The sequence below is a fragment of the Falco cherrug genome, chromosome 13 (assembly GCF_023634085.1).
Source record: "Falco cherrug isolate bFalChe1 chromosome 13, bFalChe1.pri, whole genome shotgun sequence".
NCBI classification, from domain to species: domain Eukaryota; kingdom Metazoa; phylum Chordata; class Aves; order Falconiformes; family Falconidae; genus Falco; species Falco cherrug.
In genome coordinates this window covers 19,519,050-19,531,652 of record NC_073709.1, presented here as the reverse complement: position 1 = coordinate 19,531,652, position 12,603 = coordinate 19,519,050, and the positions used below count along the sequence as shown (strand labels likewise).

General features: G+C 36.3%; 1 protein-coding gene across 4 annotated transcripts in view; it reads right to left on the bottom strand.

The window, feature by feature from the left end:
- SRBD1 (S1 RNA binding domain 1) overlaps window positions 1-12,603 on the bottom strand; it is a 128,433-nt gene that overhangs the window by 89,232 nt on the left and 26,598 nt on the right. For all 4 annotated transcript variants that reach the window (XM_055725841.1, XM_055725843.1, XM_055725844.1 and 1 more), the window contains 3 exons: window positions 7,039-7,196; window positions 5,798-5,888; window positions 4,629-4,736 (listed from right to left, as the gene is read on the bottom strand). In XM_055725841.1, the coding sequence (XP_055581816.1) occupies window positions 4,629-4,736; window positions 5,798-5,888; window positions 7,039-7,196 (357 nt within the window). The remainder of the gene's footprint in view (window positions 1-4,628; window positions 4,737-5,797; window positions 5,889-7,038; window positions 7,197-12,603) is intronic.

Sequence of the window (12,603 nt, the reverse complement as noted above, 5' to 3'; positions counted from 1 at the left end):
CAGAAAAGTAATGGGAATTAAGCTAGTGTAACATTAGAAATGTAGAGGCATGGAACTTGAAAGTGGTATTTGTTAAAGCTGAGCGAGTATAATGTAGATATTCAACAACATAAAACACACATTTAAATTGAAAAGGATATTTAAAGCATGTGCAGACACCTATAAAATACAAGCGGACCTAAATTCCTGTAGAACAAATATTTCCAAATCAATTTCTTGCCACCAAGGTCCAACTTCAAAAGGTATTAAACAGTCCTATTCTACCTTAGCAGAACATTTCCAAGTATTCTAAAGCAGACAATTTAAACATTAAAAGAAAACTCAAAGAAAAATTTAAGACATTACGTTACAGACTTTCCCTATTTGTCACAGTACAGAAGTGCTTGAACTTAAGCAGCAGTAAATTATTAATTATGTTGCTTATAAAGTCTCAAGAGCAAGAAAAGGTTTTGCTGAAAGTGGCAGAAAAGGATTTTGTATCAAGTTTTTAAGCAAGTATAAGAGATATTAAACACCGAGACACCTAAAAAACAGCAACAAAAAAAATACGCTTGCCTGTCTGCATTCTTTACTGGTTGTTAAAAACAATTAACAATTCATGACACCTATTAAACTTTTTTTTTAAATATGAGCTGGAATACTTTATTCTGAGTGTGCATTAATGTAACAATCAGACCAGTAAGAATGTCTGTATTGTGACAATGAAACCACTGAGGCTGAAAGAAAAATTAAAATTGTGACTTTATCTTTCCAAATATGAGGATTGAGCTGTCCTGCTCTAGCATAGTTCACCTGTCATTCAGATAGGTTTCATTTCCAAGATGCCTACAACTGACAGCAATCAAAGAAAAACAATTGCAGTGATCGAAATGTGGAATGAGACTCCTGAAATATTTTTTCAAGGTTTTCATTTGATCCAAAAAGGCCAATGAAATCCTACAAGTTCATCTTCTGTCATGTTAATGTTGAACACACTGTTGTTTCATTTACATTTCTGGTCTTGTTAAAACAAATACACTTATCTAAAACAGAACATCTGTTTTGGTTATAATACAATGTATCTTTGGCAAGAACTCACAATGGAACTAACATAAATAATCAAGAATATTTATTGAACCTTGTAACAAAAACTGATTTGTAACAAAAAACCTGAAGACTAGATACGACTGTCTCTGGGCTCTAGTCCAGTCCTAATCTAAGTCAATAAACACGGCTCTAAAAGGGAAACTATATTCAAAAAGAGAGGAAAAGAAAAAAAAAAAAAAAGTCAGTCCTGCAGTTATTTAGGTTGGATGTAGGTATCTGAAAGCACATTTGTTACAAAAACAGTGAAAAATATTTGCCTCAAACAAAAAACTGTCAAACTGAGCCCAGACACATTTCAAGCCACACGAAAAAATCATGCCACATGCCTCCTCTGCTACTACTGTCTTCACCGATATGTCTTATCTTTGGAAAACTTTAGTAAAACTGTATGTTGTTTGCACTTGCTATTGGTGAGGATTGTTCCTTTAATTGCTTGATTTTCATATATTTATCAGCATTGAAAAAGACAACGCAGTCATCAAAATATTGTAATGTTTTTGAGGGAAAATGAAATGAAGAAAATAAAGAATATTATTTTGGAAGTCTCTTTTCATACTGATTTTACTTATTTTAAAGTGAGAATCCATTAATTTGATTCTTGCCACACAACTAAAAAAAAAAATAAATGGTGAAATGGTGGTCCTATTTAAGTCTGTAGATCAGTGCTGTGTAGTCCAGTGCTGACTAGAGTCATATACTAAAGCCCAGGAATACCTTCATGCACAATTCTGAAATTATTGTACAGGACTTCAGTAACAGAGAGACTATTTCAGCACACTTCAGCATGTACTGCACATACATGCAACCAATTAAGTGTTCAGCTGGTTATTATAATTAACCTTCATTAGAGTGCATACCTGTCCAGATTATTTCTGCATGTATCAACCTTCTTTCCCAAAGTACAGACTATTAATGTCTCAATTCCCTGGAAATGCATGATCCAAGTTCCATATGATGAACCGGACAAGAAAGTATGAACAGATTTTTTTTTTTTTTATAAAGATTTCTGTTTCTGTTCTCCACTTTTAAGAAAAAAAAATAAGTAGTGTCATGTTACAAGCTTTATTTGCCAAGGAAGCTGAAGTCTGTAGTACTTCTCTATCAGCCACCTTGCTGAATGACCACTTAAGTTGATTGGGATTTTGGTTTTACAGCACTATAAAACAATCCATCCTCATCTGCCAAGCCACTTGACATTTGGACTCCTTTAAGGAAAAAGATTGTAAATGCAAATACTACTGGTGATTTTCTGAAACTTGCACACAGCAACGAACTGAGCACTGTTTTGCTGGGCAAGGTTTTCCACCTTCGTGCAGCTCAGTGCATCACTGCAAGAAGCTGAATGCTTAGAAAATGGTACCATGTTAGATGCAACTGACTCATTCTGTTACAGTTTAAGTACTGGAGAGTTTTTCTTTTGTTCTGAGTTTTTTTGTTTGGTTTGGGTTTTATTTGGGGGTTTTGTTTTGTTTTGTTTTTTCCCCCTGCATTTCAAACACTAAATTGATTTTTAAACCCATTTTTTATACAGTAAATCCATTAAATGCAACCTGCTGAAGCAAATCTTTAAAAATTAACTGTTCCAACATTACTTAAATTGTTTCTTAGATATTTCAACAGAAAATCTATTTAAAGATCACTTAATTCAAAAGCATACAGTGGGTTTCCACAGAACTGATTATAGATCTGTATTCAGTCTATATATAAACAAAGCTCTCATTTTCCTCTATCAAGAGAAAAGAACATAATCAAGGGAAGACTCTACATGGAAACAGAAGTTTTTTGTGATCTGAGAGCGCATGCTCTGGGGGATGTTTTTTTAATTAAAAAAATTTAAAACATAAAAAAGAGGATGAGCAGAGCACACGCTTCCAAATCACCTTTCATAGTTCCCCTCAAAAGGTATAGCAGTTCTCACAATGTATGCCTACTGTCACCTATTACTCAAACAGTAATTCTGTACTAATTGCTCCTCATTTACCATGTATCACTTACATTTTTGAACTCAGACTGACATAAATACCAGGCATCTCATTGGATTATCGGAAGTGAGGGGTGGATGACTGGACTCGTCATTCCCTTCTGTTACTAAGAAATACCAAGTAGATTAAGAAAAAAAGCTTTCTGGAGCTAGAAAGCAAACAGAATAGCTACCCTGCAGGATTTAGCAGCATAGCTGGGAAACCCCAGCACTGGATAATGCACTTAGGTGCACGTAAAACCAGTTTAGCAGAAAGAGCAACATGGGAACCCCAATCTTTAAGAAACTCTTGTTAGGACTGTCAAAATGTGAAGAGACACACAAGAACGGCAAGCCCAGCTTCATACATAAACGCACAAACATACAGCAGTCTACAAAGTTCACCACCATCAAATGTCACCTATAGCATGCAGTACAAAAAAATATCATTTTTATAATTTTTATTTTAATATGCAGTACCTCAGTATTCCGCATACCAATTCTGAAGTAGGGACTAGCTCTTTACCATATATGAGCACAATAAAAATATTAACAATTACATATACCGAAAGTAAAAATGCTTTTGATAATGTTAATTTTCACTTCCAGGAATTAATCTGGCAGGCTAGACAAATGCATTTATATATTCAACCTACAAATACCACAACAAGTTTCAGAAAAAGTGAAAGGTTAAAAAAATTATCTGTCACTGCTAGAAAAAACAACCAAGTTGATAAGCTGACTTCTGCCTTAGAGTATTTATAGTAAATCCTATTTCACAAGAGCTTTTGTCTGTTTCAAGAACTTGGTAGCTCTACTGGCCCCCAAAAAATCAATACTGATAATTATGTTGCAAATTCTATAATACTGAACTATAAATATGGAGAAAATATTAAAGCAAAAGAGGAAAATGCAGTGAGAAAACCATCCTGCACAGTATTATAGAAATACATTTTTCTGGGTAAAACTAACCAGTTATTTACATTTTATAGCATATAATCAATAAATGAACTCACTATTACTCTTTCAGACAAAAGTGCTTATGTCAACATAACAGATTTTTAAACTATATGAAGTGAACGACAGTGAAATTAAACATTTGCCAAAAAACACAAAGAAGATAAATACCTTCACTAGTTCTGCTAGGTATTAACAAGATACTTATTTCCAGACCATTTAATACCCATAGGATAAGCAAGGATTCCATACTGTAGTTGGAAAACACAAGCTTTACCATTTGCATTTAAATCTCATTTATCAAGAAATAAACACACAACGTCAAACAGGTTCTTGGCTGTTTGAGCTGCTATTCTCGCATACTTGGTTACAATGATAATAGCAACAGATTGAACCTCAGGAAGAGAAAATAAAATGCATCAGTGAGCCTCTCTTACTGACTCAGGAGAGCTACTCTCATGCTCCAAAGAGCTACAGCCACTTTCCTTTGGCTAGAAGGATGGGTCAAGCTTGACTCAAAGACAAGACAACAAAAAGAAATACTTCAAAAAATTACATTTAAAACTACCTGTTGAGTTAAAATATGATGAACCAATGAATATCCCAGCAAGCAAAGTGGTCTTACCAGTAAACAACATCCAGTGGTGCAAAATATTTCTTCATAATTAAGTCAGCAAAGTAAGCTTCTGTTTCCCTGCAGGCCGTGCCATTGCCAATCACAACAGTGCTACAGCTTCGCACAGGATAAAAAATAATGAACAATTATGCTCTTTTAGACTTTTTCATGTATTGCATTCAATCCACAACAACGATGAAATATATCTTATTTTACATAACACAAGGCTTGGATTTAAAGAGAACATACTCCTAGTAATATCACATTGTGTTTAACAGGTTTTCAATGTGACAGTTCAAGAGATGAGTCAACGTTTTCACTCATTTGTAATGGAACCGAACAGTGGTAATATCTGCAGAAAACCCAAAAATGATGCTTTGTAAAATAAATGTAATGTTATTTACAGTTCTCAAACCCTTTCATCTCCTATTTCCCTCATCTGTTATGGGTCATGAAAAAGGGCAGAAGCCCAAGCAATCAGAATCTTAATTCCTTAATGGGAACATCAGTTTGCAACAGCTTGCAAGGTCATTGCCTCTGACTGCCCCCACCACAGTCAGCCAGCCATCAAATCACCTTGTTTAAAGCCAGTCTAATGCTTGAAGACAAACTGGACTGTATGCTGTGGCAGTTCAGTGGCTGACTCAGTAGACCAGATGTCTGTCCACAGGGGATCCCAAAATAGTGGGGTACAATAACCTTTTAATCATGCTGCCCCTATTTGCGGGTCTGTCTGGAGATCTACCTGAGCAGGATTTCCTTTGCTTAATAGAACTCTTCCAAAAACTAAACGCGGCTTTTGGAACAGGGAAAGATCGATGAGTGGTTTGGGGGTTGTGGCAGGGGGAGGTAGGAAGCGTAAGGCTAAACTTATTCCTTAGCTAAATGTTAATTTCTATTCCTAAAAATAAATGGATTGACAGAGCTTTATAGGGATACATTCATAGCATGCAGCCTTAGTCATAGCCATGGCTTGATTTCACATTTCTAACATACACATAGTGTAAAAGCATGAACATAAGACTAAAAGAAAAATAAGCTCCAAACTACATAAAAAAAGAATATTTTCAGTTAAATCAGTAGAATTCTTGTTCTACGCAAAAGAAAGTATTTGTATAGTGAAGATTTTCATTATGTTTGGTACAAAAGGGTAATAAATGGCAGTTTTTTTAGCATACTTGAACTGTAGCAGAAGCCTCTTTATCTTCTCAGCTTCACAAAATCCTTGACCAGAATGCAAGTAAACGACATCGGTATGGAGTATCTGACCTAGAATAATGAGAAGCAAACCCATCTGATAAAAAACACAAAGATCAGAAAACTATATCCCGCAAAATTACTAAAGTTAATTTTATGATTCACAAAGAAAGTTTCTTAATAAGACATATTTCCCTTTATCAAATTAGAAGAAATTTCTGGTGGGCAGAGGACAAAAATGCTTTGACTGCTGAAGTAAAATGTGTTGATATATTTTCTAGTTTCCTGGGTACATATCTACAGGACAAATAATGAGCATCTAGTCATATTAGGCAAATAAACTCTATTACATTATGAAAAACAGCAATCCACTGCAAAAGATTTATTGCTCTAGTCTAGTAGATTTTACAGATCCAGTAAAGAGAGATGAAAATTAGGAATGCAGTCTCAGGACTTCCAGTCCAGGAGCAATAAAACTCCAATGCCATCATCTCATCTATGACATTTGGAAACCACTGTATTAACTGGCAGCGATAGCTCATGGTGCAATGCAAGCTAATAACCATTTACCTTACCTTTATTGCCATTTTAATATGTGTCAAGAACACACCTTTCCTTATGCCCACCCTGCGTGGACATATTCTCAGACAAAAGAGCAATAAAATAAAAGGAAAACAAACTATTGTTGCATGGGCCTAAACAGGTAGGTATCCCCAGATCAGACTAAGATGTTCTTTATCTAAAATCTTAATTTAAAAGTTCTGCAAATACAATGTTTCTGACTTCTCACATTAACACACACCATACTAAACCAAAAAAACTGATAAAGTGTCCAGAAGTTCAAGATATTACACATTAAAAAAAAAAAAAAAGCCAAGTTATTAAAAGTATTTCAATTCAAATTCTTTGTTAAACAATAAAAACACCAGGTGTTCTCTTTGGTGACTACTGAGAGGCACAATTATTTGAGCCTCTATTCAAGAAGGCAGAAGGGATTTTAAATTCTATTTTACAGAGGAGTAATAACACCAAAGGAGACAGTGGAATCCAGGTGCCAGAAACTTAACCTTAAGCCTGGAGAAAGGAATTTGCACGACAATGTGTGGAAAACACTAGAAGCTTAACAAAAGAAATCCATTTTATAAAAAAGCAGGTTTTGAAACTATCCTTTCCTCTAAATTTTTTATCAGTCCTTTCAAAAATATTTGGAATCGAAACTTACTGGTTGGTGAAATAATTGCCAACTTGCAGCCATGTTTGTAGCCAGGATCTACTCCCATCAAAGTACGGCCCCTCACAGGGCTGGTCAGAAGCAACTGCCGCAGATTTCTGCCAAACATCATCACAGACTCTTTCTCTGCATCAGATGTCAACTTTGATCTTAGAAGGATGAAAGCAAATAACATTTTCCCCTCAGTTTTCAAACGCACTTTGTAATTGTTCCAAAGTTGTACGGCTTTTTCCAGTCATGTTTTCATTATCTTTAATTAGTATTACACTCCCAATCATGTTTTTGACCCTTTTTAAAAAAGGATCATCTAAATGATCATCTCATTCTGGCTCTAAGAAAGTAAATCAGCATAAAGAGTATAATAGAAACATCTACAAGAATGTACACATACTAACATACAAACATCATTATTTTGAGCAAAGAACACCTTCCCATCAAAGCAGATACTTAATTGCAAAGAAAAGTGGATTTGAAGAAGGCACGGACTGAATTTATCACAACTTCCCACTTATGAAGAATCACTGTCAGCTGGGAGGTACTTGAGAGAAACTGGAAGGGCCGATCCAATTCATTGCCAACACACCATGATTCATGAAGCATTTCATTTCATCTATGAATTACATTATTTAACAGTCGTCACTCTGTCAACTTGAGGTCTTTCTAGGAGGGTATTCTGCTTCCTTAGAACCAAACTAGTAAGCTGATGGGGCCATGACGTTCCCTACCTTTCTTTTCAATGTTCTTCAATAGAAAGAAGTGAGTTAGTGCAACAAGGATTGACTTCGATGACTTTAAGCAAGAACACTTACTGTAGAGTGTTATGAGAAACACATCGGCCTTGTTGAATGAAGGTGTACAAGACGCATGATGTCTTACTTGTCAGATGTAGCAAGTAAGACATCGACTGATAAGGACAAGTATTTTTGTCATGGTATGGCATCTTATATGAAAAACACAAAATTGAAAAGGTAACGGGGACACAAATATTCATCACCTACCTGATTTTTCTCTTTTCTTTTGCAGGTACTCATTGCCATTTTCAGCTGCATTACATTGTCAATAACGATAATAATTAGGCTAGCAAAAGCAATCCAGTAAAGCCTTCATGTAACTTAAAGGTTATTCTCCTTTTCCTTTTACCCATCATGGAAAAAAGTAAGATCTGGATTTATTTTTACAGAAGAAAAAAACCCTGTATTCCAGTTAACTAACCCTATATAAGAACAGGGTGGGGGAAATTACTCCAGTTGTTTAGGTCAATCAGTGTGTGACACAAGCAGGCTACACACAGTTCAAGGACAACCCTCATGAGGGCTACTTGACATGACGAGATACGAAGCTGTTCTGAGCAATTTTCAGATGTGGAGGAACTTAAGAGTCTGATTTGAATTTGCCCAGGATCCAAACAAAACAACCAGTTCAGCCCTGTCTCATCCCAGCGTGGTACAGAAAGAGCTGTTAAGACCTCATAATCTCTCATTTGTAAAGCAACCTAGACAAGAGATCTAGATTCTCTTTCAAACGTCACTGATTTAACATTTTCTAAGGAAGTCTTCAATAGCAAAAGGCTCCCTTAATATCCCTGTGCTTTTTGATTGTGTATCACATGTGCCAAATTAACACAGACATAATTTAAAGTGAGATGGTGAAGGGTATATGTGCATTCCAAGACTCCTTAGCAATTCAAATGTGCCCTCACCGCCAAAGGGCAGCCACTGTGTATGGCCATCACTAAAAAGAATAACATGGGAATGGCTGCCCTAGTTCAGGTAAGTGGTCCCTTTATCCCAGTATCCTGTCTCCAAGGTGGCTATAAGCAGCTGATACAGCAGCACTAGTATACCTGTCCCATAATCATATCTTAGCCTCCAACTATTGCCAGCTCAGAGTATTTCCTGAGCTTGACAAGATTTGTCTCCTCGGTAGCCTGTAACAGATCTCTTGTCTACACTACCCAGCCTCCTACTGAACCCATGCACATTTCTTGTATCCACAGAGTCTGTTGGCAGCGAGTTCTGCAGGTCCATCACAAACTGTACAAAGTTGCCACCTTTTCATTGGAAGCTGAGTCTTTTTAATTGCTATGCTCCTCTAGGTCTTACACTGGAAGAGAGTAAAAATTTGTCTCTAGAAACACTGTGCAACGCTTGATATGCCATTCACCTCTAAGCCCTCTCTTTTCCAAGCTGAAGAGTCATAGCATAGTCAATCCTTGTTCATGCAAATTATGTCATACCTTGTTCCCCTTCACTGGACCTTTTCCAGTTCTAATGAGCCCTTTTACTAACTCACTACCACCACGAGGTGAGGGGACCAAAATGGCCAATAATATTCCAAATATGGGCCAACTAAATCAATGATTCTGTTTTGTCTTTATTCCTTAAACAAACAATCTTATCTTTTGAGCACTTAACATTTATGTGGAGCTACCTTCTACTGTACCAAAGCATCTTTCTTGTGTCAGGATAGGTCAGAGCTCAAAATTTTCTTTATGAAAAGATAGTTACTCCCCCTCGCAAGCATCATTTTATGCTCGTCTCCACTGAATTTCAGTTGCAATTTCATTTCCTGATCATCCTTCTGCCATTCGTAAGAAATTAAACAAAAATAGCCTAAACCACAGAATTAACTTCCAGGGAGAGTCCAGGGACAGAACAATTTAATGCCGCTTCTGAGAAAGTGGAGAAAACAAAGGATATACCTAAGCCTCACTGCCATATGAATCTTCTACATACACACACAACAGAGATTCAACCAATCATATGTGCATGCAAATGAAGTTCAGAAGTGGACTGTAAACAAAGGAAGATGAATTCTCTTAGACTGGAGGCTTTGCACAGATACAAGCCGAATCCCATCTTTCCTTCTACCCCAGAGATACGGGGTCCCTATTGCCCACAAGTCCGAGAGTCCTCCCACACTGCAAATTCACATTGGTCCACCTGTGAAGGGAGACTTGCACAGAAATTAAAATTTCCCCTAAACACATGCTATTAGTTATGTGCACCTTATGGAAATCATGTTTAAAATTGGCATGGATATACAGAAACTTTTATAGTAACAGGAAATGTTACTGAAAGTGCCAGGTGCGTAGGGGGAACATAACGTATGTCCTTTCTATTACATAATATCCTGTATTTTTTAATTTCAAATATAGACCTCTCTTCTCTCTCTAACTGTCTCTCACTCAACACTTGTATCAATGACATGATCTACTGTCCCAAGTACTGGCCCTTAATTTCAAGTTTAGGATAGTAACACGATCCTTGAAAAAATATCATGCTACCTCAAACAATCCAGCATCTTTCTCTTTTTCAGTGCACTACTGGCTTCATCCAAATGGCAAGATGCCCAGCTTCATGTTTTTCCAATCTGTGACAATTCTCATTAATAAGGCAGAGATATAAGGCAGAGGCAGATAGCAGTCCTCCTCTCCGAACAAAAAGAATGGTTATTTTGTAAAAAAAACAAACCAACAACAATAAAAAAAGTTGCTACTTTATGAAAAAGTATCTGTTAATTCAGAATTTCAAGCCACTCCCCTTGAAGTATACGAAGCACTCAGACTGTGTATCACTAACAGGTATGTTGTGATAAAAGCAAATAACCTAACCATGACCTACAAACTTCTATATTCAATGTTGTAAGAGTCATTTTTTAAATTGAGATTTATAACTCCCCACTACCATACACAGTCTGAGAGGCAATCCTTTCTGTGGAAAAATATCTGCAAACTAACTTCAGGTGCGAAACACGACATACAGAGGAATGTTTGTGTCCCTGAAGACAGAGGAGAGAAAGCACTCACTTCAAGAAAGCATGGAAAATTAGGAAAGGATTATCCATTAAAAAATATGTCCATGCCACATCACTTGCATCAAATCCTGATGGAATCATTCCATGAGTACTGCAACAAAATAAAATGTATTTCAAAGAGCCAAAACCAACACTGGACATTATTATACCAGATACAAGAAATGATGGTCCCTGACAGAGTGGAAGAAAGGAAATTAAACAATAAATAAGGTAACTGTCTTGCTGGCAAGTTTCATTCTTCTGATCACTAGGAGCACCAGATTTTTTAATACACTCTTGGAAACTTTCTGTTCCAACATTTAATGATAATAAAAAGAAAAGAAAAAAGAACAGTAGGGGCTGGGTTGGAAATATTAATACTAAAAGGAGGTATTGAATACTTTAGCAGCCCTTTGCAAGAGTCCTAAAATCAGCTTCTGGTGTGGGCAGAAAGAGAATAAAAGAAGGATAAGGGTTAAGTGGTCATGGATCAGGAATAACCCTGGCAGGTGCTTTGCATTCCGCTGTATAGGAGATGTTTCAGCTTTTCCTAACCAGACACCACCAAGCATGCAAAATTATCACAGAGTAAAGCATAAGAAAATAGCCACTCAGGAATAAGCAGCAAGCTTTGTTATCCTTTGTATTTATGACTCGTGAGCTACATCTAGGAAGTAGTAGGGAAGGAAGCTTTATTTTTTTGTAAATTAAGAGAACAGAAAACCTTCAGCAACCTACTGCTGCCACAGCCCTCAGTGTTATATACAACACACTGGCCACAATGGTCCTGCGGTAGGAGCCATGAAGCAAAAACACAATAAAAGAGCCTTGAAGGACCCTTACATCAGTTTTCTTTTTTATGATAAAACCAAACCCCACTCCAAAGTAAGTCTTTTTTCTTTATTTTAAAAGAGTTTGATTGTAGAGAAGGCTACGAATGACAACTGCTTTCACAATCACATAACAGAACCCAACAGTTGGACTCACCATCACAAGATGTTCATCATTTTGGCCAAACAGTAAACAGTACCTCCCCTAAAGTAGCTACATGTACTAGGGTCACAAAAAAAAAAAGTGAACTCAGCAGTTTCAAAAATCGATGAAATTCACAGTAGCAAAAAACAGGCTTATAATCAAGAGAGGTGAAGCAACTCCATTTGGACTACCTCAAAACAGGTATTAAAATTTAGGTCACATATCAGAAAGCCTTGCCAGAATCAAACAAGTTATGCTTTGAGGAGCTTCTCTTGAATACAAGAGAAGAATCACACCATCAGTACTGTTAACCATTAGAAGATAACACTTTTAGAATTTTTAACTTACTAATTCATAGACTTTTTAACATATTAATTCATTTAAATTATGTGGTACACTCCCATGAAAATACTCCATTTAATTCATGTTAGTTTGACACTAAGTGTTAAGTTTCCTTCACATTTAGAACAATATTATAGATCTTACAAATGACACTTTGTCTGATGACATCAATACTACAGTATCACCAGAAATAAGTTCACTGACTTCTCTAGAGCCATCACAATACCCACAAAATGGTATCAGACTAATGCTATGACTGATCTGTTCACCACAAAGTACAGATGACAAACATGAGGGACTTCCAATCACAAGTCTTACTTTGCTAGTTTCTTTGAGACAGGTAGAAGAGAAGGAGTCAGAACAATGTCACTGACAGTACTATTCCTGTGACTTGAAGAGATGCTGGGAAAATTTAGTGAACTAGTGGCTTACGTTAATTCAAAG